The following is a 26688-nucleotide window of genomic DNA, read 5'->3' on the forward strand; positions in this document are numbered from 1 at the left end:
ACATAGCCAAAGTTGATGAGAGCAAACAACATTTCATTCCAAAAAACTTGGCTCATTTGTGGCATTTGCTAGGATATCTCCATTTTATTTTTCCTCCAATATTTTATGATCTTCTTTGTCTAGAATACCATAAACTTTAACATTGCTCATCAAATAGGAATATTCTAAACAACTTCTTAGTAAAGCTCATAGTGCCCTGGATAATTTTTTATCATAAATAAATTTTAGTATATTTTTTGTATATCTATAAATATATATTACAAGTTTTATAAATCTATGTATTAATAAATGAAATGTATTGATTACTAAAAATTGCCACATTAGACTTATTAGCAATTAATAAATATTTATTAAATTTTTATTAGTAGTTAATATTTATTAATATTTAATTATAATTATAATAAATAATTAATATAAATATATAGTTGAAATGTATTAAGTATTATTATAGATGTATCATATTAACATAGATAATATGTTTAATAATAAAAATATTAATATTTATTATACCTAATATCTATTTGAAATATTAATATAATTAACATATTAATTATATAATATAAATATTATAGTATTAACATAATATAAGTGAAGATATTTTTATCAAATAATGATAATTTTAAATTATCTTCACTTGATAATCTCACATAGGAAAAAAAAAATGCCACCCTCTAGTAATATTTATTTTATTTTTTATCAAAATAATTTAAATATATTATTTATTTTATAATTTTTTTATATTTATTATCTATCAAATATGTAATCTGATGTGTGAGATATTTTTATACGATATTAGCCAAATGAATCCTAAAATGATATGGTTGGGCTGGACCAAAGAAGCATATCTGATTCTCATGCAACTTTATCTAATCACAAATCTAGCTCCATCCCTTCCACCTTTTATATCAATGCTTTTCTCCGGCCACTTTCACCGGCTTCTGTTGTTCTGCTGTTCTTATTCGGACGGGAATTTCTCGTCCTCTTGCTTCTGTTTCCTTTGCTTTGGTTCTCGCTCCCGTCCAAGGAAACCCTAGTCCCCACCGCCCCGCTTGGGTTCTCTGACAGCTTGAGTTCTCGGATTCCTTGTTCTTTGGAAGCGCCGCTTCGAGGTTCGCCCCTTCCTCTCTGTCTCTCTCGCCTCGAAGGCGCGATTTTCTGTGTACTTATACTGGTTTCTGCTATCTTTTGATATTTCCTGCTCGGTTCCACTTTCCTTGGAGGTAGCCTGTGTTCTGATGAAACTTTTGCGTGCCATGCCTCTGTTGGATTGAAAAATCTTGTTGAGATTTCGTGTTTTAATTGGTTAAAGTTTGCCCTTTTTGGCTTCAAGACTCACGCTTTCGCTTCGTTCATATATATATATATATATATTTTTTTTTTTAATTTGTTTTTGGTCTTTTTTTGTCGGATTCTTGAAAATTTTGGCTCTCGATGCAAGAACGCATGCGGGATTCGCGTTTCTGTAGTTAAGACCCGATTGATTTTTATAGTGTTGGTCTGGTTGCCGTTGTGATTTCTTGATTTGTTAGGGTTTTTCTTTGTTTTTCTTCTTTTTGTTTTTTTTTGTTCCGTCTATGTTTGGTCTCTGAAGAAACTGTCACCGTTTGCTCTTAGAAAAAGGAAAACCCCTCATCTTCAGTTCGAAGATAGACTCATGTTCCGTATTCTATGTGGAGCTGTGTCTTTCTCACTGCTGATTCAGATACGGAAGGTGGTGGTATATAAAGGTCTAGTGATTCCGGAGTGTTATTTACTATATACAAGCATATAGTCTTATGATTCATTAGTATTAAGTTAATTTCTTGGCTGCCACCTATATCTGATGACATGAACAAATTTAAAGCTATTAACTTTGCCCTTTTCTTACTATTTTCCTCATACAGACTCATCATCAGTGGTTTTGGAAACCTAAACATAGTCCCTGCTGGAACTTTGCTCGTGACATTAGGTTTGTCTAGCTCTCACAAGCTGGTTCATGCCACTGTTTTACAAGCTAGCGTCTCTGTCTACATGCTGGATTCTTCTAGTACCAGATCCCCCCAGTAAGCTTATTGATCTAACAACTATTTATGTCAGTATTTTTGGGCAAGTTTTTGGCAGCTTGCTTTGGCTGATTGGAACTTTTCATCAATCTATTTTGGTAAAAGTGTTATCTGTATGGATTTGTCAGATCAGATTCATGTCCTTATTGCAGCTTTTAATTTAGTTAAGTTCTCTAATCTTTTAGGTGTCATGCATGTTTCTGTTCCTCTGTTTTAAAGAGTATATGTTGTTCAAATGCTGAGGCTATTCTAATATCATGATATCTACTGGTTTTACTCACAACTTAACCTCTTCCATTTTTCTATTTTTAATGTTTTCAAAGGAATACTCTTATTGTTGTTGTTATGTAAATATGTTGTGGTTATTAGTTCACTTATTTTCCTTAATGGACTGATTGTGCTGTTGGGTTGTATTGTCTTTGGTTTGATAATTAACTTATCCTATAATGTGTTTCATGAGTTTCCATGGTAGTAATTTCTGTTAATGGAGAACCAAGGTCTGAAAACTCAGTTTTAGTTTTGATTTTTGCCAGATAAAATTGGTATTTTTTTTGCTTTCAGCTTCAGTTCCAACAATTTCGATTGATAATTACTGCACAACTAAAACATCAACCACAATTAGGGAAGTAAGCCTAATAAAAAAAACTATGTTGAGGATATAAATTAGAAATCATTTTAAGTATGGTACATTGATTTGGATGTTTGGAAATTTCATTTTGTTGGTTTTGCAATAAGATCATAAAAATGTTATTTTTGCAAATGTGATATCAAAAATCACAATTTGGGTATAATATGCCATTATTATTACTTTTTTATGGCAATATGACAAAGGATAATTGAAATGGCTATAAGATCTGAGTTTAGGGTATTTTCATTAATGCCAAAAGATTTATTTCATGCTTAATCTCTTGGGATGCAAGGTTGCAGTGGTTTTAAGTTAGAGAAGTGTTTCCAAGATTGAAATAAATGAAGAAATGACAAAAAATTGACATTCACAGCTCATACATAATGAATTTAGCCTTGGACATTACTCTGAAAATTGCCCCAGTTTTTAGATATTCATTTTAGTGAATCGAAAATGCTTTGACTGAAACTTCGGAGCACATTGAAAACTCAAGCACCAGAAGACTCCTACTCTATCTTCATGCCTGTTCCAAAACCCTGCTATCTTAATTCTTCAAGAAGCATAATTTGATGCTTCTTTCTTGCCCGTCTGATCCCAAATCTGCCATTGCTACTTAGTAGAGCCTCTTCTCTGACCTCATCTTGCACATTTTGCAAGCACCAATCTAATCCAAACTATGCCTGTAAAGGGACAGCCCTCTTCAGCTTATCAAATATATTAATATATGTTTGAATTCTCTTTCTCCCTTTATTATGCCCAGATCTTCCACTGGCACTCTATTTCTTCGATGCCATCAAACTAGTTGACATCCTGGTATATATAACTTTGCAAATAATTAAATCATGGGATCCTGTGATCAATACTTGACTTTTTTTTTTTTGAATTTGCACATACACATTCTAAAATGTTCAAAATTTACACCAGATGTGCGTGCAATCATGCATGACTGTTGTGAGCTAACAAATGCTCAATATCTACAATTCGATAACCATGACTAGATCTGTGTAATAGTGCAATCGTTCATGCAATAAATGTGCAGATCTGGCAATTGACATATTAAGGTAAGCTACTGTTATTACTATTTCTTTTTATTTTCTTTATTTTTTACAATACTAATAACAGATATTGCGCTTCTTTTTTTCTATACATTATATATCCTTGCCTAAATCACTCACAGAACTACAACCTGACAGTAAGAAACCAAACCCGACCAAGAATATTAAGAAACCTTATGAACTTCTTTCTTATAAATAAATAAAAAAAAATCTAATGGCTTTTTGTATAGTTGACCCTCTTACAATACTAAATCATCAAGTCTGGTAACGATGAAGTTGTGATAGAATAATGTTATTGAGGTATACAGGTGCATCGGAAAGTGCTTGTAACCATTATCAAAGAGGAGAGGAGGGGGGGGGGGGATGCTTGGAGTGGATTCTACCTCACTTGGTTACTGGGTCCCCAAGGACTGTTGCTTTGCAAAGCTGAATCCAAACTAGATTGGCTCGCTAAACAGATAACCTGATGATCCAGAAATCAGTTTCCCAAAGGAAACTGAGGCTGACCCTTGATGAGTTTCAGGTCAACCAAGCCCATCAACTGACTGATTGGAACTAGGTCTGAAACCTAGATGTCTAGCAGGCATGCACGGGATCTGAGTCAGATTTTATCCCAGCTTAATTCATCAAATCTGTGTCACCTCAATGACATGATGGAACATTTATTTTAGTTTACTCTTTTAGGCTATGGAAGTTGGTCCAAGAAGCTGGTGTGGCTGTAGTATTGTAGTTAGGTTGCTCCACCTTAGTTCATCACGTAAAAAAGCTCTAATCCTTTATAATTAGGCCGGCAAAGGATGGACCTTGTTGTAATGGTATGGTTGCTCCACTGTGACATGGTGTCATGGATTTGAAATATGAAAACAGCCTTCTGTATGTCAAGGTTGTGCACATCTGACCCTCCCCATATTCTGCAGTGGTGGAAGCCTTGGTCACTAGAATGCCCTTCTTTTCAGGGGTGCCGCTTCAATGACGGCGTGCTGTTCTACCAAATGATGACCTGATATGATGCCTAGCTAAATGTAGTTCTATTGGGAGCCTATTGAATCTTTTGTTGCATGTCATCAATCCACATTTCATGGCCATTCAGCAAGTTTGAGTGATATAATTATTGGCCAATCACTTATAAGTTAAGCTGTTCATTGATATACCACCTCTTCAGCTTGAGCTTAATTGATGGTGCATGATGTTGCATTAGGCCACTAACCTGTCATTTAGTCCTTCATACACTCTCTAAAGTGGTTGCTTTTCTGTTTGATAGGATGGGAAATTCTATGGTTGCCTCAAGTCCTATTTTCATCTGAATTATGGGCTGAAACAAGTTAGCAGCTGGCCACAATCATGTCATGGGCTTGTTGGATTTCTTTCATGCAGTAAAGTAGGCATTTGGCCCCATACCTTTAGATAATGTCCATGTTATATTTTTGAAGCATTGAGCATTTCTAGGTATTGTTGAGACTTGTAATGCTCACTCATAGAATTTTGTTCAGAAGAGGCTATTTCATAATGTTCAAAGGGTTAATCTCTTACAAAGTTGATAGTACTAAAAAGGACTTAGGAAATTTTTTATATCAGCTTTCTGAATTGCAAGTAGTACTTCTTAATTATGCACTATATATCCCATTTGCCTTGAATATGCACTTAATAAAAACTACTGTTGCTTTTTAGTTTTCATGTTATAAACTATAGTGTTTGCTTTGTGGAGAGTTTAATTTGAAGTAATCTTGATTTCGTTGGTTCAGCTATGTTATCTGCTAATTAGTTTTTTCTCCAACAGGAACATTGGTTGCTTTGATCATGTCTAATGACAGCAGTTTTTGCGAATCATCGGTTGTAGCCTAATCTCAGCAATTGTCTCTGTAGTTCTTCTCTCTAATTATTTGGAAATGGACCGTCATGATACCTCAGGATTTGTTAGTGGAGGAGGCAATTACTTCATGGTCCTCTGACCTCTGTTTTAATTCTTGTTAACTACTAAGTCCCAGAAGTCAGGCTAAACTGTTGGTTGAGATTGGAGTTCTTTCCTTAAATAGTGGCAATGGATAACAGATTTGGGTTCTCTGGACTTCCTGTCAATGCCTCATCTATAAATTCTTCCATATGTTGGAGCAGAGCTGGATCAGGGGCTGAATATCATGCAGACACCACATTGTGCCTTGATTCCCCCGGCACCTCCAGTGTCTATTTTAACTTGAAGGGAAAAAAGAGGAAGTGGGATGATATTGATGGAACTGAAGTTCCGAAAAATGCTTCGCTGTCCCTAAGTTTAGGGTGTTCTACAATTTTGTCAGACAGCAGCAAGAGGAGCTCAACAACTGCCTGTATGATGTCTTCGCCCAAGGAAACTGATGATGAGTCTTCCATGGCTTTGGGCCTAAGTTTTCATCTTAATCTTGGCAATGAAAATGCACCGAGCCAACAGAAACCTGCTATTGCCGCTCCAAAGGATCCTAAGATTGACCTTCAGCTAAGTCTTTCAGTAGGGCCATCTCAATCTGTTATTACTAATAGCTCTCCATGTTCAGCCCAACATCCAGATATCTTGGATGGATCAGTAATGGTTGGTTCAACGCCAACTGTTGATGAAGGATCAACATCATCTCGGTGGAAACATGGGAATAATTTACTACCATATCTATCTGCCCCTGAGAAAAATGGCAGATTTTTTTCGAACCAAACAGTTCCTGGGGAATCTTCTTCAGTTCCAGTGCTCGATCTCTCATCTATGTTGACCAAAATGCTGAAAAGTCCGGTTGCCTCTACTTCCGGGATTGCTCACCCAGAGCAGCATAGCAGCAGCACAAAAAACTGTCGCTTCCAGGGATGTGGAAAAGGGGCCAGAGGTGCTTCTGGGCTATGCATAGCCCATGGTGGTGGGCGCAGGTGCCAGAGAACTGGTTGCCACAAGGGAGCCGAGGGCAGGACCATCTACTGCAAAGCCCATGGAGGTGGCCGCCGATGCCAGTACCTGGGCTGCACAAGGAGTGCTGAAGGCCGAACTGATTACTGCATTGCTCATGGTGGTGGTCGCCGTTGCAGCCATGAAGGCTGTACTCGAGCTGCGAGGGGAAAATCTGGTCTATGCATCAGGCATGGTGGTGGCAAGAGGTGCCAGAGGGAGAATTGCACCAAGAGTGCAGAAGGTCAATCTGGTCTGTGCATCTCCCATGGGGGTGGCCGTCGCTGCCAATATCCACAATGCACTAAGGGTGCACAGGGCAGCACAATGTTTTGCAAGGCACATGGTGGAGGTAAAAGGTGTACATTTCCAGGCTGCACCAGGGAGCTGAAGGAAGCACACTCTTCTGTAAGGGGCATGGTGGAGGAAAACGTTGTGCATTCCAGGGTGGTTGTTCAAAGAGCGTGCATGGTGGGACTCAGTTCTGTGTTGCCCATGGTGGGGGAAAGAGGTGTGCGGCACCAGAGTGCACTAAGAGTGCTAGAGGGCGGACTGATTTCTGTGTTCGTCATGGTGGGGGAAAGCGCTGCAAGTTTGAGGGTTGTGTGAAGAGTGCTCAGGGGAGCACTGATTTCTGCAAGGCACATGGGGGTGGTAAGCGCTGCGCTTGGGGCCAAGCAGGGTCAGTTTTTGGAGCTGGCAGCCCCCCTTGTGATCACTTTGCCAGGGGCAAAATTGGGCTCTGTGCTGCGCACACTGCCCAGTTGAAGACCATCAAATTCACGGGGGCCACATATTGGGAGCAGTCACTGCCCAGTACCCAGCACCCAGCAAATCCGAGAAGATGAAAGAGGTCGTTGTTGATCAAGATATGTTCTCCAAGATGGGAGCTGGCAGGGAAAGTCAACTGAGTTGGAGCAGGCTTGATCAGAGGACACTGATGCATCCTGCATACCCTCTCCATTCTGGGGTAATTTCTCTTCCAGAAGGTAGGGTGCATGGTGGGAGATTAATGGTGGTGCTGTCTAGTAATGCAGGTCTTGCGAGCCACTCTGGAAGCCAAGTTGAGGGTGGTAATTCTGAGCAGGGTGTACCATCTACTTCTGTTCCCAAGTGGCTGTAAAGACAAAGCAGTGAGATCCCTCTGTTCCATCCGTTGCTCTGTTTGATTTGGTTCTGGCATAGTGCGCTTTCTTCCCTGTGCTTGGGTTTTTCCTCCTTAAGTGATTCATGTGAAAATGAGGAAATCAAGCTTTTCTCATTCCTTGCTTGTATTGCCTAGGACTTGTATGTAATTCAATTGATGCCCCTTTGTGAGATAAATATGGGGAAAAGAAAGCTTGGTCAAAGCTTTTAAGGTGTTTTAGTGTAGCCATCAAAATTTGTGTTTCAGACATTAGTGTTGGAACGGCGGTTTTCTTCTTTACAAATTGTATATGCAGTTCTGGGGGTACATAATCAACTTTTCAGGTGCTATATGTTAAAATATATTGAAATAATAAAATTGTTACTTGTCTGTGACTATCTTTTACATGATATATTTTGTAACTGTAATTTTTTAACATGTAAACTAGCTTATCAACAAATGGTAGTGTCCCTTCTGCAGAAAAGGAATTTAGTTCAGGACAGTTTTCTGGCTACATGGGATGGACTGTAATTCACTGCAGCAGCACGGGGACTCCAATGAAATGCAAGTCCGCGGTACTAAGTTTTTTAACATTCTGTACTGTACACATACATCGGTTTGTTTATCTATCAATATTGTGCATTTTCCTTGTCAATTGATGAGAACCTTTACCATGTACATGACTATTTTTGCTGCCAGCAAACAATATGATGGTAGGAGTAATTGATCAGCATTTGGGGATGTGTCTTGCTAAAAATTCCTGAGTTTTTCTGTTAGATTGGGCCCCAACACCATCCCGACATCTCGAACAAAATTAACCATCAACCGCGGACCATGCATATGGTGTAATCCAAACAGATGGCGTATATGGGGTAGGGGCCTATGGCTGGTATGGCTGCATGCTTTCATCAAGTAGGGGTGCGTTTGGTTAGTCGTTAAAAAATATATTTTTTAATTTATAAAAAATAAAAATTAAAAAATAATATTTGGTAACATTATGAAAAGTAAAAAGTAAAAATAAAAAAAAATAAAATAATTACTTTATATGCAAAGCAAAAAATTTTATTTTCTAAAACTTACTTTTCTATTTTTTTTGCTTCCGCACATCTAAAATCCAAATCAAAAAGTAAAGAGCCTGAACCCTTCTTCCTCGTCAAGCTCTTCACCTCCCCACCTCCTTCTCTCACCGTCTCCAAATATTGCTTTTTGCTTTATAGCAATGTAGTTATCGAACATACTTTTTTTTTTTTATTTTACTCAATAGTAAAAATTAAAAAAAAAATTAAAAAATCAAAAATCAAAAGGTGTAACTAAACGTATCCTAGATTATTAAAATGATTGAAAGAATAATTATATAAAAAATAAATACAGTTGCCCTTGCACTGGGTAGTAAATTTGGGGGAGAGAAATTAGAGAATTGCTGCCTAAGAGCAGTGTATGTTTGTCTAAACTTTCCAACTTAATCCACTTAGACCAAATTTCCCATTTCATTTTTCACTTATAACCCCCGTGATTATTGTTTTCTTCTAACACGGTCTTATGCGCAAGGTGGTTTATAAATCATTTGAACTAGTGCCGGCAAACCACATGCCGAGATTAGTTCAAACTAGCAAAAACCCAAAGTCCGTTGTGCAGGTCATCCCTGTGAACTGCTGCTCTTGTTGAAGCATGGCTCTTTGACCCACATTCTCACACCACTACAAGTGTTTACCCTCTCCACAATTCGATAGATATATCCGTTCATAATAAATACACCCCCATTGGCGGTTCCTACCTGTCAAAATTGAGATGTTTCATAGTGTGAGCAAAACATTTTTAGCTAGCTAGAGAATTTTAGATCGGTAGGTGATGCTTTGTATTCGTGGTCAAACTTGGTACTTGAAATCCATTTCATATTTGATGCTGATATAATAAAGCTTAGTAGTTCAAATCCGTAATTCCAACTAACTAATCTCAGCTTTGCATTTGATAGTGATTTTACAAAGCAAAGAAATGTTCTATAAAACACCACCATATATAACAAACACATAAGAAGCGCTCTTCCCTGCATGCTACAAAACAGACGCAGAAGGTTAATATCATACATTGCTTCTTAGTAACACTCGTAGAGGTTGATATCGACACGAAGGCGAAAATAGACTTCACCCTCAAATGCATCTGTCATCAATGTGGCAATCCCTCGAGTCATGAAGAAGTCTCCCGTGCCGCCAACCACCGAGATATCCCTCGTCTTGTTCATGATAGGATCCGCACCGAGAAAGTTTATGGTCCCCTTCAGCTCTGTTGAGTTGAACACAAAGGTGAAGCCCAGCCATGCCGTGTAGACCTCCTTCTTGTCATACAAATAGAGGCCCTGAGCTCGGCCTACCGGCTTGGAGTGCAGGTTGTTGTCTAAGGTGATAGGGTCGTCGAACACAACCACGTCCCCGAAGTGCATGAACCAGGCAAGCGTCGTGAGATTGGCCCATGCAGGTGCCCCGACGATGGCCGAGGTGGCGTTGGCAGCATTTTGGCCATTGTAGAGTATATCGTGAAAGTGGAACACCAATTAGTTCTTGCATCGGTGGAGGGCACTAAATTTTTTTTTGGCTCTCGGCCACCGAGAAGAGTATGAGGAGGAAGCTAGAGAAGGGGTTGGAAAATAAAGGCTCTTCGTCCTTCCATCTCATCTTTTGTAATCTAAGCAAAAAAAGAGAGGTAGGTTTGTTGTGCTAGAGATGCAGGGCTTGCTCTCCTACTGTGGCCTATTTTAAGCATTGAGGAGGGCTCAAAGGGGTGCCTTTGATTCAAACACATTGGTGTGTTGGCTTAATTTTCCACCTTAGTTATGATCCGGCCAAAGAGAGGAGAAGCCTTCGAGTCCTTGAGCGGTTGTGTTAGCTTTCTTTTCTTTTTTTTTTTTTGGGTACATTTAATTGTGCTAGCTTTCTTTGCACGCTATCATCATCACATAATATACCAAGGAAGGAAATTGGTGATAACAAAGTCTTTACATCACTCCCAAAGATCCTTGGACTACACCATCTGGTCTCTGTCAAACCCTGCCAACTATTGTCAAGCTAGAGCTCAGCCTTTTTTTTTATACCAAAAAAAAAAAAATCAACTACCAAGTCCTGGCAAGTTGCCGAAAGCTTACGTTAAGCTAAGGAAGCTGTACAAAACGTGTTTTGCTGCACAATTACTTGCTTTAATAAAAAATTGCGCATAGGATAATAAATTCTAAATAAAAAGGAGACCAGTGGCAGACAATTACTAATTGCTCCCTAGGTGGTTTCTCTGCAAATTTTTTTGTCTTCCTCTGGTTTCTCTCGAGTTTCTTACCTGCTTTATTACATCATCCAGCGTTCGTGCTTTCAGAACCATTTCTTACCACAGCTTTTGTTTTCCACTTCTGCATTTGCTCTCTGGCTGGCAACCATGGTGAGATGCCCACCACTTATTTTCTTCTTCCCTCAGTACAAATGATATGGTATCTCGATCAATAGCAGTATCTCTCTCACACTCGCACATTAAAAAAAGAAAAAAAATCAAACTAACTTCATGGTGGGTGTCTACAAAGAGTTCAAGATATGTCGTGAGTGGAAGAGTGAAGTGATAATCCACTAGCGTTAAACATGGACACTTTTTTCCAAGATCAATTATATATATTTATCTGGTATTCCTCCAGCTAGCCAAATCAAAGTGCGGGATTTAAAAAGAGAAGCTTATGGAAATCTCCTCTAGCTGCACGACCAAGTATGGGATTCCCTCCTGTGATCGTCCAGCTGTCATTTACTGCTGTGCCAAAATGGACATGCATCACCAATTTATCTTGAACACATCAACGATCGACAGTTGGATGGCAGATGCATCCAGGCATGTTGCATTGAATTTTTAATTATTAATTTATCTTCCCGGTCAAATTTGCGCATGTGTTTTGAAGGAAAAGTGTTTATAAGACCGATCCTGCTTTTCACTAATGTAACTAAAAGAATCTCATAGTTATTGTACTCGAGATATGTTTAGTCATATTATAATCAAAATTGAAATTAGAATCAGAATGATTATAATGAAAATCAAAATGCCCATATCTCCCGATGCATTTAGCTAGAGATGACAATCTAAGCCTATCTTTCGGGTATTTGATCCGATCTAATTTGAATGGGATAGATTTTATTTGATTCGATTAGAATTTGGGATGGATATGGATTCTAGAAAAAATATCTGAAACATATTCGGATTGGATAGAAAAATAATATATTTCATCTTGAATTCTATACGATATATTTTGATCTAAATTATATTTTTAAAATTATAATTATTCTATATTTATATGATATTCATATCTGATCCGATCCAATCTCATCCCATTCCATTTATCTATCCAATCTGCCTGATCTGCACCTCTTCTTGACCCGGTCCAGCGTAGGTGCCGGATGGGTATTAGGCGTAGGTGTTAGGCAATTGGTGGCGAGCGCTTCGAAAGGAGTAGGTTTTCCGTAGCTATTAGGCGTCTTTACATTCAAATGACTCATTTTCTTTGGTAGGTGGATCGGGTGAGGCAATTAACCTTCTAATCCGTTAACTTCATGCGACGGAGGCCAATTCTTTGTATAGAGTTATCAGACGCCACAACGTATCAGTCTGATAGAGAGCACCTTGCGCCAACGCCGGCAAACAAAATGGCTCGTTTGGGGGTGCGTTTCTGGGATTGAGCCGAAAATTTTGGAAACTTCTATCTAATGGTTTTTCCCCATACCTGCAACTTTGACATTGAGCTGTTATTTTCAGGGAGACATATGGAGGTCTTTTGGTGTTCCTTCTGCTTTTTTAATTTCTTGTTTGTGAGTAGAGAACAAACAGTGAAATTTTTATAACGTCTGATGCCTACTCCTCTAATGGCCGCAATGCGAGGTGTCTCCTAAGTTTTCTCTGCTTATAGAGAACTAGAATCTCGCAAAAATAAAATTAAGAGAGAGATTTAACTAGAAATAGAGTAAATATTGCCAAGTATCAGGATAACCAAATGTTTTAACTTTTCTTCTCAATATAGGAGTGCTGCATACCTCCATAAATTTCCCTTATGTGTGTGTGTGTGTGTGTGTGTGTATGTATGTGTGCGTGGTGTGTGTGTGTGTGGGTGTGTGTGTGTGTGTGTGTGTGTATTACTATCTAGATGTTGTTCGGAGAAAATTCCAGTTTTGCTCATTGGTTTGGATACGGATCATGGATGGAGGCAATAGCCCTTTAGACTGATGTGTATTTTCCTTTTTCCCGATAAAAAGAGAAGCAGCGGAGAATAACCACCCAACTTTTAGACTAATGTGTATTTCTAGGAGACCAATAGAGAATATTTAATGATCAACTGTTTAATGAACTAGAAGCCGACAGTTCTGATGGTGTCATGATCACTAATGCGTATATTTCTATTTCTATGGATAAATAACCTGCAGGCAGAGACAAGTAAACATCGAGCCATCTTAATAAAGGCAAACATCTTATATTATAAGCATCAAGCACTACATCTCAAAAACAATATAAGCATCAAGCCGAGGCTTGGTCTAACATGATTCCAACATCTAGAGTCCTATACCATCCTCACACTCAAGTCTCTTCTCACTCCCTCAGTAACACTCGAACAGCTTGATATCCATCTCAAGCCGGAAGTATGCATCACCTTGAAATGTATCAGTCCTAAATGTTGCGATTCCCCTCGCCATGAAGAAGTCCCCGGTGCCACCGACCACGGAGAGGTCCCTCGTCTCCTGGCCCATCAGGTCGGCCCCCATTATGTTTATAGTCCCCTGGCCGTACTCAGTGGAGTTGAACACAAGCGTGTACGCAAACCATGCGTTGTACTCTTTCTTCATATCGTAGAAGTAGAAGCCCTGAGCCCGGGCCACCGGCTTGGACAGCAGGTGGTGGTCTTCGGTCATGGGGTCGTCGAACACTACGAACATGCCAAATTTGTAATCTCCGAGGGCTGTTTGGTTGGCGACGGCAGCAGAGGTGGCATTAGATACGTTGGTTCCATTGAAGAGGATGTCGTGGTAGTAGAGCACCAGGCGCTTGCAAGGCTTGTCTTTGGAGATGGTAGCTTTCGTGTGAGCAAGGCCTATTTGGAAGGCTAGTAGAAAGGAAAGGAGGAGAAGCGAACAAGACTTGGCGGATGGTGTTGGTGATCCCTGCATTGTTACTGTTGTTGAAGCACTTTGGTGGAACTCTAGACCACTCTTCCTTATATATATATATATATACACACACTACTTGGCGTGAAGGTGCCTTCCCACAATGTAAAAGAGACCTGCAGGGATTCCCCTGCCAGTAGGTTTTGGTCTTTTTTGAGTGGCAGATGCAAATAAAGCCGACTAGCCTAGTTATGCCAGAATGAGTGGGAACAGGAAAAGAATTATAGCAAGGCCCGGATGGTGGGTGAAGTATATACTAAAGCCTGTTTATTGGTGGATGCATACCATAGGAAAATTAATCAAATTTTTTATTGATTAATTTACCTATATTCTTATATTTTTCTAAGTGGATAGATTATTTTTCAATAGATGGCATTTATTCATAAAATGAAAAAAATATCTTATCCATCTAGGAATAGGGTAAGTCATTTTTTCATGAATTAAAAAAATAATTTTTTTAATTTTATTTCTGATATACCGCTAATCTTTTTATAATAATACAATAACATAGTAATGTAGTAATATAATAATGATAATATATAATATAACATATCATATAATGTTATTATATATATGTATATATATTATCAATATTATGTTATGTTATCTATAACATATATAATCTATATTTTATGAATATAAACTATATAATATGATATATCAGATTATAATATTATATATAATAATATTTATATGAAAAAAAAATATTAGAAGAAATATGGATAGATATTAGTAATATATATATATAATTTCATTGACCGATGGTATAATTGGTGGTCAACTGCCATTCCACTGAAACCAAACAAGAAGTGAATCGCTTGGTTGATTTCAAATCTTTTTGGAACTTGGTTGTTCCAAATTAATTTGATGTGGAATAGAATATTCTCTCTTCCTCCGTCATCATCAGCTCATGCTTTGATTCGAGTCCGGCTCCTGCAAGCGTCTCTCTGCCGGCCATTATCTGTCCTGTATCCTCTCTTGAAAAAAAAAATGGAAAAAGGGAAAAAAGCGAGGTCTTGTCCTTCTTTTGCAATTATTTTTGTGGGGGAGTTAAGTATGATGCTCATTCTTTTGTCCCACTGGTTTGAGGCTGCTGGCCTGGTTTACATTGGGCATCTTTAACATAGTTATCTCTGGTCATTTCGGCATCTTTCTTGAGTATGATCCCCTCCAAGTTTAGAGTGAACTTGACAATGAAGTCGGGACAACCATGATTGCCAAACTTAACTGAACCTTGTTCTCTCATTTTAAAGCTTTCTCCGGTTATTTTGAGAGTGTTTGATTCGTAACCCATCTATCGAAATGAATTGGATCGGAATCGGAATGGCCGAATCTTTCAAAAAATTTGATTTGTGACTGGAAATAGAATAGAAATTTGAATTCTTAAGGAAACATTGGGATGGAGTTGTAGGTAGATTGGGCTATTCTCATTTCACTTCGAAATCGAAATCGAAATGAGATTTCTTCCAACCAAATAATTGAAATAGGAGTCATCTATTCACGTTCCAATTTCTGACCCTAATTCCTCCTAACTAAACATCCCATTCATTTATTTATTTATTTAGATGTACAACATAAGAGAGAAATATGAATAAAATCAAGTGCTGAATTTCTCTAGTTATAAAGATGTTTTTTAGTGCAATTGAGAGACCGGCATTGCTACTTATGCCTGGCTGATCATGTGAAGTGATGAAGATTCAATCTGAGGATATTTGGAGTTGACTCTCCACCCATAATGCCGCTATGGCAGTTTTACGTGATGAGGTTGATTCTAGCCATCTTGAAAGACAAAACACTTTCTTTTATTGCCATCCTGCATCCAGAGTAGTTGATTGTTAGTGAGTGCACTTGCTTGATGGCCAGTACATCGAATGATTGGGGATTGAAGCATTCTCAAAGATGGCCTTTAATTCCTCCTTTATATGCCTCCAACCATGGTGGTATCCCAATAGACCCTGCAAGAGAGATGGTTCGAGTACTTGGTAGTCATGGTTATACTAAAACAAATTAGCCGTGAGACAGGCCAAAGACATACTGCTTCCATAGCTATGCGGAGAGGGATGGCCATTGGTCTGATAAAGCCCATCGTCCAGCCTAGTTAAATGGCCGTCCCACGGTTATAGAGGTTGGACCTAGCTTGGGCTTTGAGAGGCTGGCCTAACAATTTCCCACTATCATGTTATCACTAGGTTGGCCCAACAATCTGTCAGGTTAATGATTGGATGAAGCCCACATATGACGTTTGCACCTTTGTTTTGTTTTTGTTGTAACGCAAGTATATAGAAAACGAAAATTGCATCACAACGATAAGATTTAGATCTACAACTATATTTCTTCACATAGGATTTTAGAGGTGCTAACATGATATTATAGTCTTTTTCAAAATAATGATGTGAATGTAACAATGTTAAGGTCTTTCAACAATCAAATAGTGTAATGAGAAAATTTTGGCATTTCAAGATTTTTTTCCCCCCCTTTTTAGAGAACAATAGAGGATAAGAGACTCTCAACCATTTATTTTTTTCGATAAGAGACTCTCGACCATTTATTAGCAGTCAAATAAATGATTATTTGGTGTTGCACTTGGGAGCTTGATTTGCTTGAGCCAACCGCATAATGTGTAGTACGGGCTTAAGTTGGGCCATGTTGGATGGAGGGCTGGGTTGAGCTATTAATAGATAATAGCTTGACTTCGTAATCACATGATTTAGTTGTGTTTAATCATTTTAGGCTTATATTGTAGGGTTATAGTTCAAAAAAATTATTAATTAGGACCATTCTATCGTGTATATTTTGAACCATCCAATAACAAACTAGCATACTATTTAAAAAAATAAATTTTTATTTATTAGAAATGATAAAATTGATCAACTCATCAATTATAATTAACAATGAAGCTTTTGTTGTATTTAAATTTTTAATCAAATTTAGATAATAATATAATTTTTTATTATAAATAATATATTGATTTATTAACAGATGTTTCAAAATATATACAGTAAAATCATTCTCACCAATAGTTTCTCCGTGATCCAAATTCCAAATGCTGACGTCCAAATCCTGGGTGGATCTTTAGTGGGCCCTCCCTTAATGAACCCATGTCGTTTCAATTTTGCTGGGAAGACGGACTTGAAGGTCTTTTCGCGTGGCGGGATGAGGTGGGACCCGAGAAACGTCCAGAACGACGCCGAAGGCCCGCGCCCACGTCGTGAAAGCTCTGGAAGGCGCCAGCCAGGTCGTTGGCCGTTGGGGACTTCGGAATAAATAGCGATGGAGAAGCCCCTTCAGTTACCCCTCAGAGAAGATCGCGAAGCTTCAAAGCGTAAGCAGAGAGGTAGAGAGAAACAAAAGGAGAGAAAGCAAAAGGGTTGGCGGATTGCATCGCACCGTTGCTAGTCATTTGGTTCGTGGATCGCTCGGAAGGTTATAAGCAATCAAAAATCCACCTCATCTGTAAGCCCTCTCCCCTTCTCTCTCTCTCATCGCTCCTAGATCTATTCTTTGGGGTTCTTGGATTTTTTTTTTTCCTTCTTTAGAGTTATCGGAGCAATGGGGTTGGAAATTTAGATTTCTTGGAGGTTTCTTTTTAATTTGAGACAATTAGGTTCTTGGATGGAACAGATGAATTCTTGTCCTGTTACCCCTTTGTTTTTTTTGAGAACCGTGTAGCTTAAGTAATTTCTGTCTTGGTTTGCATTCTACCCTTCAGAAAATGTGTTCTTGAGCATCTTTGCTGTCACGCCCCGAACCCAACATCCGGGTCGGATACGTGATGGCCGCACACTCCTTAGAGCAAGCCCTAAAGAATATGCAAGGCCAATTTAAATCACTACAACCTTAACATCCATAACAATTAATTTCAATAATAATTCATAAAATATTGCATAATTACAATTAACATTCCTTCAATCCTCTGCTCAGGTATCAACGGTACTCTATTTATGCATCCGCTCACTCACAAATTCATACCATAGCCAACCATGGACATCTTGTAACTCTGAGAAGAAAAAAAAATGAAGGGATGTGAGCAGTCCAGTAAGAATTTCCATATCACACCAATATAATAATATAATCTGAAAATAATGATAGGCAATAACACGTAAAAGTCGATGTTCACTGTCCAGAATACTGCAAACATTTATAGATTATCTGTTTTATCAAAGAGATGCATCATCATATGTTAAATAAGTGAAACAATTTTATTCAACGATTGTTTCATGTCTTATCTTTCTATTTTCTTCTATTATCACATCATATTTAATCCTTTTCTTTTTCGCTTTAGCTTTAGCTTTGGCTTTGGCTTTGGACTACCAGGATCATGCGACGATCTTTTATTCGGATCGATTTCTATGATCTTCCTCGGATCGAAATATTCATGATCTTTTTCGGATCAAAGTGGCCATGATCTTTCTCGGATCAAATCATTCATGATCTTTCTCGGATCAGATTCTTCATGATCTTTCTCGGATCATATTCTTCTACACATAAGCCTGTGGGGGCTGTCCCAGGCATAAACTCCTGGCAAGTTATTCCACATGATAAGGCCAGTCCAAACCATATTTCTCTTTCTTTTCCTTTTCATGAAATTATGATATTTGACTTCATTAATCAATTCATCTTTTGCAGTGTAATAAATATGTCATACACATAATCATGCCATCAATCGCTGATACATTTGTATTGATATAGCATACTCATGCTCAAAATCACATAAATAAATAAATAACAATATCTCAGATATAACAAATTCATCGATCTCAAATCCAACGATGCAAAATCAATGAGATTAAACCAACGATAAAATAACATATATAATGATGATCATGTACAAAAATTCTTACCTTTACCGGTGACTGATTCAAACACAAAAATCAATGTTCTTCTTTGATTTATGAATTCTTTAACAAAATATTCCACTCGATATCATATGCAGACAATCATCTCTTCATAATCCTGATCAAACATAAAAATCATATATAGAGAAAATTATCGATAATCGATCCTAACACAAATCTAGGATCTCTCTTAGGATTAACCAAAATTAGGATTTACCTAAGTATCTGGATCCTCCACTGATCCATAAGACTTCTAGAGAGAGAAAATTCATGAAGAGAGAGAAAATTCTAGAGAGAGAAAGTAGAGAGAGAAAGTGGAGAGAGAATCTTCGTATTTTTTTCGATGAGGCAATCATGATCGAGATCATCAAAGGTCCTATCAGGGTGACTCAATATGAATCAAGTGTTACAAATTTCAAATAGAATCGTACTGGGATCAGATCTACCGCATGAATTTCGGAGCAATCTCAGATCATCTTATTTTTATTTCAAATTTATCTTAGGGTTTGTGATGTAATCAGAGAGAGAGTAGAAAGATTCTAGAGAGATAAAATCCACAAAAAGAGAGAAAGATCTAGAGAGAGAAAATAGAGAGAATCTAGAGAGAGAAACTGGAGAGAGAAGGTAGAGAGAGAGAAAAGAGAGAGAAAAAAGAGAGAAAGGAGAGAGAGAAAAATTCTCTCCTTCTTCTTCTTATTTTATTTTTTTTTATTTTTATTTTTATTTTTCTCTTTCTCTTTTTCTTTTTTTTTTTTCTTTTCTTTTTCTTTTTCCTTTTTCTTTTTTTTTTCTTTTCTTCTTCTTCTTCCTTTCTTCTTTTCTTCCCACGGCCTCCCTTGGCTGAAACAGGGGAGACCGTAAGGTTCCCCCCCTCGACGGCTCGAGCTCCGGCAGCTTGGCCGGAGATCCGACAACAGGTGGAGGCGGCGGTAGGCAGTGGACGGCCGGTGGCAAGGTTCGGCCGGCGAGAATCAAAAAGAGATCGGAAAATAGGAAATTTTTTTGTTCATGGATTTTCCGGCGAAGACGGTGGCCGGCGGCGAGGCTTTGGGCCAGAGGAGAAAGGGAAGAGGGAGAGGAAGAAGGGGAGGGGCTTACCTCGAGCTCCGGCAGCCGAGAAGAACTCCGACAATCTTTTTCTTTTCCATCTAAGAACCCGCGGATCCTTTTGAAAAAAAATCCCTCAATCTCTCAAAATCCCGTGATAAAACCTAAAGGAAGGGGAAAGAGGATTTTATAGAGGAGGAATCCGGTTTTTACTCGGATTCCCCACTCCTTTTCACGGTGGGAAGAAGACTCTCAACGGGAGTCTTCTTCCTCCCGATTCCTCTGTTTTTTTTTTTTTTTTTTTTTTTTTTTTTTTTTTTTCGGGTCGTTACATTTGCAACAGATAGAATTCCAACCCTTTAAATCAAAAAAAAAAAAAAAATCCATTGAGCAATCGAGGTACATTTCTCTTCATTGAAATAAAATCTGCAACAGATGAAATTAATTGCTTTCATCATTACCGACGAATACCCAATCGAACACTGTGAAAGATGCAACCAAAACCAAGATTGTCTTCCTTCCTCCAACATAAGTTGGTCTGGATTTGGGACTTCGTCAAGATTTCATATAAAAGTTTGTATCCATCCCATGTATAATTAGGCTTTTACGAGTCATTTTTGGCAGACTTCCCTGCATTCTTTAGATAGCTGTTTTTAATGCAACCATGGAACTCAATGCCATAAATCTGACACCTTATTGCTAACTTAATCAAAGGGACTGGCCCATTTGTTTTAACTGCTGAGGGATAATTCAAGATATCATCCAATGAAGCCTTATCTTAGTTATGAAGAACATAGTTTCATGATAGGGGCCATTTCATTTTTCATAGTAGTTTATTAAATTTCAGGCTGGGAGGTATGCGTGATTTGTTGGTCTGTTTCCATCTCTTATTTCTCCTGTTTGCGAGGCATTTTTTATTCAAAAATAAAGTTTGTGACTTCCAGTTGATTATGTAAATTTCATCATGATACGGCATTGTTATTCTTTGAAATGTGTATGGAATTCCATTTGTTAATAGAGTCTCCACTTTTTCTGACGTATTTGGGGATGTTTAGCTTGGACTACATTGTCTAAAATGTGTTTAAACTTGCTTATCTTGTTGTGTTACTGCCACTTTGTTTGATGAGATTCTTGTTCTGAAGTAAATATTCAGTTGCTGTTGGCTGTCTTCTTAGCAAATCTCACTTTTGAGCTGTTGTTTTGTTTCTAATTTTTTTTTTCTTTTTTTTTCCTTTTCGTTTTTTTTGTGCTTGTTCCTGCAGGATTGACAGTATTATTAATCACTTGCCCTTACCCTGTGAGGAAGGGTAGAAACATCCACAGGTTCTCACTGCCACAGACCCTGTCCTTTAAGGTTAAGCTTTATTATTATTACAGACTCTTAAATAATGTTTCCTGCTTACAAATGTATGGACCCATACCCTCAGACTTTGCCTCACCACAGAGACGCTTACCACGTTCCATATCCTTATCGCCACTATCCGAATTGGGAGGCTGTCCCCCTCAAATGAGAGTAGATTCATCTAAATTTCCCTCTTTTGGACCATGGCCTTACAGTGGCAGCACCAGCCACTCAAATCCAACTGAATGTCATGGCTGCTGCAACTATAGCTACTCTCCAGGATATTATAGTTTCAGACCTCCATACCCTCACATTCAGCCACCTCCTCAATGTTACTATCATGGACCATATCCACTTTATCCTGATGCCCACCCACCCTATTTCGTGCCACCTCCTCATTATTCGTTTGATCATGCTCATTACGATTATGACAAGGCTAAAAATCACTGCTGTGGATGTCCAAATCATAAGTGCCATTGGGGTGAGAATACTGGTGTGAAGATTGAAGAACAAAAGCTGGAATCAGAGCCAAAGCCACAGGAGAGTGACTCCAGCTTGATTAAATTGCCAAACTCCCCTTATCCTGTAGCGTGGGTTCCCAATAATTATTCAAAGGAGAAAGACACAAGCCAAAATTCTGAATCACAACCTGGACTTTGGAATGAATGGATCCCTCTAGACATTAACAACCTCAAGGGTCTGAGGCACGATGGAGATGACAAAAAGCTCTCACAGAATGAAGAGAAAAAGAGTCAGTGTCCCTGGCCAATTTTCTGGATGCCTGGTTATAACAAACCAGAGCAGGTTGTGAATGATCTGAAGGAGTTCGGTACCAGTCCAAAAGTTTCAGAAGAAATGCCAAAAGTTAAGATTATCCCACTGAAATTTCTAGAGAATGAGAATCGTGTGGAGAAACTAGGAGTAGCAGAGGATGAGCTTGCAACTCGAGCACGTCGAGAACCAGTAAGTGAAAAGGAAATGAAAACTAAAACCATTCCAGTTAGGCAAATGGAGGAAAGCAGTGAAAATGAGAAGCAAAATGAAAAGAATGACAAAAAGAAGTCTAGTATCTCTAAAAAACAAAAGGAAGAGAATGGAGTGAACAAGCCTTCTGATGGCAAACAATCATCAACTGTCAAGTCATCAAAGCTGCCTCCTGTATGTTTAAGAGTTGACCCATTGCCAAGGAGGAAGAATGGAAATGGCACATCCCGATCTCCTAGTCCACCTGGCCTTAAAGAGAAAGAGAAAATTCATCAGGATAACAAAGAACAAGGTTCAACTCAGAAAGAGATCAAGGAGGAAATTCCTAAGAAAGAAATTCGGGTTGTTGATGTTAAGGATAAGTCATTAAATGAAGTAGAAAAACAAGAGCAGGGTAGCCAAGATGTGGTGCCAACCATTTTGATAAAAAATGATCTGCAGAAAGCTATTACAGAGAAATCTAATGAAGTTTGTGAGCAGAGGATTAAAGATGGTTGGGGTGGTGGTGAAGCTTCAGATAGTATTGGAGTAGAAATAAAGGACTCTGACAATGGGATATCTGATGACCAGGAAAAGAAGATTGAGGAGAGTAGAGGAATGGAGGTTGCAGAAATGAAAAAGGCGGATGCAAGGAAAGAAAGAAGGAATTTATTAGAATCAGATGCAGCAATTCTTATTCAGTCTGCATATAGAGGGTTTGAAGTGAGAAGATGGAAACCTTTGGAGAAACTTAGGAAGATAGCTCAAATTCATGAACAGGTGGAGGATATCAAAAAACAAATTCAAAGTTTTGAAACCTCTTCAAAAGGGCAAGATATGAAGCAAAAGGTGGTCATAAGTGAGGCTATAATGAATCTGCTTTTGCAGCTGGATACCATCCAGGTATGAGCCTTTACTGATTTTTTTTTTTTTACACATTATATTAATTTTATTGCAACTTTTCAAAGACCCATCAAAGCAATCTTGGTTTGAAGAGAGAAAGTTAAGTACTGTTGATCATTTTAGTTGCATTTTTTGCATTTGCTATTTTTATGAATGCATCACTAGAACTTGTCTACAACATAAACTCTTTTCTTTTTCGGCTTTGGAAATGGTTTAAGTTTTAATTCTGAGTTGGCATGAACTTAACCAGGGCTTGCACCAAAGTGTAAGAGAGGTCAGGAAATCTGTTGCGAGAGAGCTCATTTGCCTACAAGAGAAGCTTGATTCTCTAAGCAGTCATGCCACTGTAGAGCATGAATCATCTGAGATTGAAGAAAGTACTATCAGCAAAGCTTTTGATCATCAAGCTACTTGTCTTGAAAGTTCAGCTGCAGCGGCTGAAGCATCGTCTGAGCAGGCTTATGAACAACTATGTGATCAGAACTGCACCATAGATTTCACATCTAGAGAAAAAATGCAAGAGGCTGAGGTAGAGAAAAAGAAAGACACACTATTAGTAACAGAAAATCAAGAGCTAGAATCTGTATCAGGAGAGGCTGCAGATTTGTTGAACAAAGAAATGACTCTTGTGTGAATGGAGAGCATAAAGAAGCACCTATGCAGGGAGAGGAACAACCTGTTTCTGAAGCTGTGGCATTGGAAGATTCAAAATTGTTCATTGAAGAGCCTTCCCTTAAGCTAGAAGAATGTTCGGCATCTTTGGCATCTAGTGTCAAGGAGGTTCTCAAGGCACCTTCTGCTGCTAAAGCTGAAGCCACCAAGTTGGATGTGGAAGAGCATTTAGAGACACAAAGGCCTAACTGTCAAGATTTTGAATCAGTGAAGAAAGAGATGTGTGATTATGGAGCTCATCCAAACACACAGGTGAATCTAGAAATGGAGAAGGGTTTGATGGAATCATTGGAGAGATGCGATGCTAAGAAAGCTACTGAAATCAAAGTTGAAGAGCATGAAGCTGTTTCCAATGCATTAAAGTTTCAAGAACCTCTGCCAGAAAAGGATGAACCTAACTCTGAGAATGAGGCACCTATTACGGGAGCATTGAAGATGACAGCAAAGAAAAGGATCTCCAAATGTTGTCATTGCCAGAAGAAAGTGATTTTATGGGGAAGACTGTAGGAGACGTGCCTACTGACACCATGGAAGTTCTAAACACAGCACATGTCACTAATGCAGTAAACTTTGTGGAAACCATGCCAGGAGTTGGTGAATTTAGCTCTGAGGACAAGGCATCCATCACTTATGTCAGCGAAGCCGGAACTAAAAAGGAGCCTCGAATGTTACCAGTGGAAAAAGAAAATATTTTGCAGAGGAGGCATCCGGAGATGCAGCTGCTGATACTATAAACATTGAAGTCGCATCTGCAACAGCTGTTACTACTGGGGCTTCTGAAGAGAGTATTGATGTTGGAAGTATGATAGAGAAGAACTTAGATATGCAAGCGACAATAGTTGGCATCATGTCACAGGACCAAATTACCGTGCAGGGCAGATCTCCTGAGTCTGGCATAGAGAATAGAACCAACTCAAGGGCTGCTGATGAGGTCATTGAACATAAAGAGATGTCTTTAGCATCTAAAACTGCCTAGAAGCAACTATGGATAAAGATGCACCTTCATCCTTGAGGAAATTCATCATAAAGAGTCCTCTCATGTGCCAATTGTAGAAGCAGTTACTAATGAAGCAAGTACTCCAGTTCCAGAAGAAGAGGGAATTGCTGTGCTCAACCTAAAGATTCCATTCCAATAGCTGGACCAGTTTCGATTATGAATTGAGCATGGAGGACAAGTTGGTGAAAGAAAATGAGAAGCTAAGGGAGATGTTAGAGAAATTGCTTCTTATGGGAAAAGAGCACATGGGAGTTATTTCGATCTTAATGGGAGAATCGAGGATCTAGAGAAGAAGTTGGCACGTAAGAAGAAGAAGATGGTGAAGGTTAGACGACACAAACCAGCCAAGACTTCTTGTTGTAAAGTTGCATGCTGAAACATCATGTGGAGAATGATGGAGAAGGCTATAACTATGCATGATTATTTCTGTCCTGTGATATGATTCTGTCTGTCTGTTTTGTAACAAATAAAAGAGTTTCAATGTAAGACAGTTTCTTTTGTGCCTTAAGATTTTTCTCTGCATTTTGAGTTTATATTTTCATACTACTTGGAATAAAAATGATCTCTTGCACCAATTTTGGATGTGACATGAGATTTGAACAAACAAACTAGCTTGCCAAAGTTACAGTTTGTGGTTATCTCTGTGCTGTGCAATATGCTCCTTTGCCTATTGGTATTGTGAGAAATAAAAGAGATACCATGCAAAACGGTCTTTATTGTGCTTATAGTTTCTTTTCTGCTTTCTGAGTTATATGTTCCTATTTGTTGGAATAAAATTGATCTTGATTCACTACTTTTGCATGGAACATGGGTCGGAACGAACAAACTAACCTGTTGAAGCTGCAAGTAGTGTTACAGGCCAGCCGAATTAATAGTGTAATTTGTTTTTGGCAATTTGTTAGAGAATGTGGTCAGCATTTTGCTTGAAAGTAGGTTCAGTATTGGTCCTGCCTGTGGTGACTAATGCCTACAATATATCATATACTTTATCAAATTTAACATTCATATCTACATACATATGTATGTATGTATGTATAACCCTGGTGATGACTACAGAAAAGGTCTAAATTGAGGAAGTTCGTTGATTTGAGGACGACAGTTGGTGGTTTGTTGAATGTTTCTTTAGTTGCTGCTGAATAACGGAGCAGTGCCTGGTGGTTTGCCTGGTGCTCTCACGAAATGTGTCCGTTATTCTTCTCCTCCGCCATGTGCTCTTCTTTAATCCTTCAGATCGTTTCCTCTTCTCAATCCCCTCGATCCCCTTCCCCATGGTTTCTTTCCCCTTCGATCGAATCCTTCGAACCCTAATGCAGGAACGATTCTTGGATCAAAAAAAAATTGTGTACGCAATATCGGCGAGGCAGCGGCAGAGGCTGCGTGTCCGAGCATCGGCCACCCAAATACCACGGGTTCTTTCTTGGGGCTTTCGGTTTCATTTTGTGCTCAATGCTTCCGCTACCGTCTTCAAGAATCGAGTTTTTTTTACGTTCTTTTGAAATCTTTCTTGCGATGGAGTTAGGCAATTCAATTTCTTTTCGTGTTCGATGCTTCCGGCGCTCTCTTCAAGAATTAGGTTCTTGTAGTTTCTTAAAATCTTTATTGCAATAGAGCAGGATGTTTCAATTTCTTTTGTGTTTGGCCAGGTTATAATTTTTCTCCTTTCTTTCTTTCTGCAGGTTCTTCAAGATTCCTTGTACTTGGTGATTGAGAGGTGCAGGCCATCCTCTAGAAAGAAGTCTGATATCAGCTGTGGAACGGGAACGATATGAAACACTTAATTCTGAGGCAATGTGAGTATTATACAAGACGCGATGATTGTTCAAAATGGCTGCTGCTATTGACGTATATCACAGCTGGGAGTGGGATCTAGAGTTTTTCCTAACAGAAATTATTTATGTCTTTCTTTGTTTCTTATTTCTTTTTGTTAATTTAGTTTCTCTTCGCATTCCTCAGCATGTTATTTGTATTAACTATTTAAATACCTTAATAATATAGTACTATCAGTGTTCATGGTT

At 38.5% G+C, this 26688-nt stretch overlaps 3 protein-coding genes and 1 pseudogene across 3 annotated transcripts; 2 read left to right on the forward strand and 2 right to left on the reverse strand.

The window, feature by feature from the left end:
* The first annotated feature begins 845 nt into the window (after nt 1–845).
* On the forward strand, nt 846–8157 carry LOC105048248 (uncharacterized). The gene is given in 5 exon segments (XM_010927503.4): nt 846–1109; nt 1884–2042; nt 5500–7000; nt 7003–7383; nt 7386–8157. Coding segments are annotated over 3 exon segments (1980 nt in total). The 5' UTR covers nt 846–1109; nt 1884–2042; nt 5500–5760; the 3' UTR covers nt 7745–8157.
* A 1647-nt stretch (nt 8158–9804) lies between these two features.
* Nucleotides 9805–10411, reverse strand: LOC105048247 (dirigent protein-like; annotated as a pseudogene).
* Nucleotides 10412–13223: 2812 nt separating this feature from the next.
* LOC105048246 (dirigent protein 5) lies at nt 13224–14177 on the reverse strand. Its single transcript, XM_010927502.4, has one exon. It carries the CDS (start codon nt 13915–13917, stop codon nt 13351–13353), a length of 567 nt encoding a protein of 188 aa, XP_010925804.1. The 5' UTR covers nt 13918–14177; the 3' UTR covers nt 13224–13350.
* Nucleotides 14178–17189: 3012 nt separating this feature from the next.
* On the forward strand, nt 17190–25181 carry LOC105048385 (uncharacterized). Its single transcript, XM_019851505.3, is given in 12 exon segments — nt 17190–17367; nt 21059–21290; nt 21293–23004; nt 23255–23624; nt 23627–24099; nt 24102–24363; nt 24366–24647; nt 24650–24679; nt 24682–24783; nt 24786–24833; nt 24836–24928; nt 24931–25181. Coding segments are annotated over 11 exon segments (3597 nt in total). The 5' UTR covers nt 17190–17367; nt 21059–21184; the 3' UTR covers nt 25050–25181.
* The last annotated feature ends 1507 nt before the right edge of the window (nt 25182–26688 follow it).

This window comes from Elaeis guineensis, chromosome 7 (genome assembly GCF_000442705.2).
Source record: "Elaeis guineensis isolate ETL-2024a chromosome 7, EG11, whole genome shotgun sequence".
NCBI lineage: Eukaryota > Viridiplantae > Streptophyta > Magnoliopsida > Arecales > Arecaceae > Elaeis > Elaeis guineensis.

Bases quoted from the DNA above. Each gene is read 5' to 3' on its own strand.
- LOC105048246 (XM_010927502.4), bottom strand. From the start codon at position 13,917: ATGCAGGGATCACCAACACCATCCGCCAAGTCTTGTTCGCTTCTCCTC.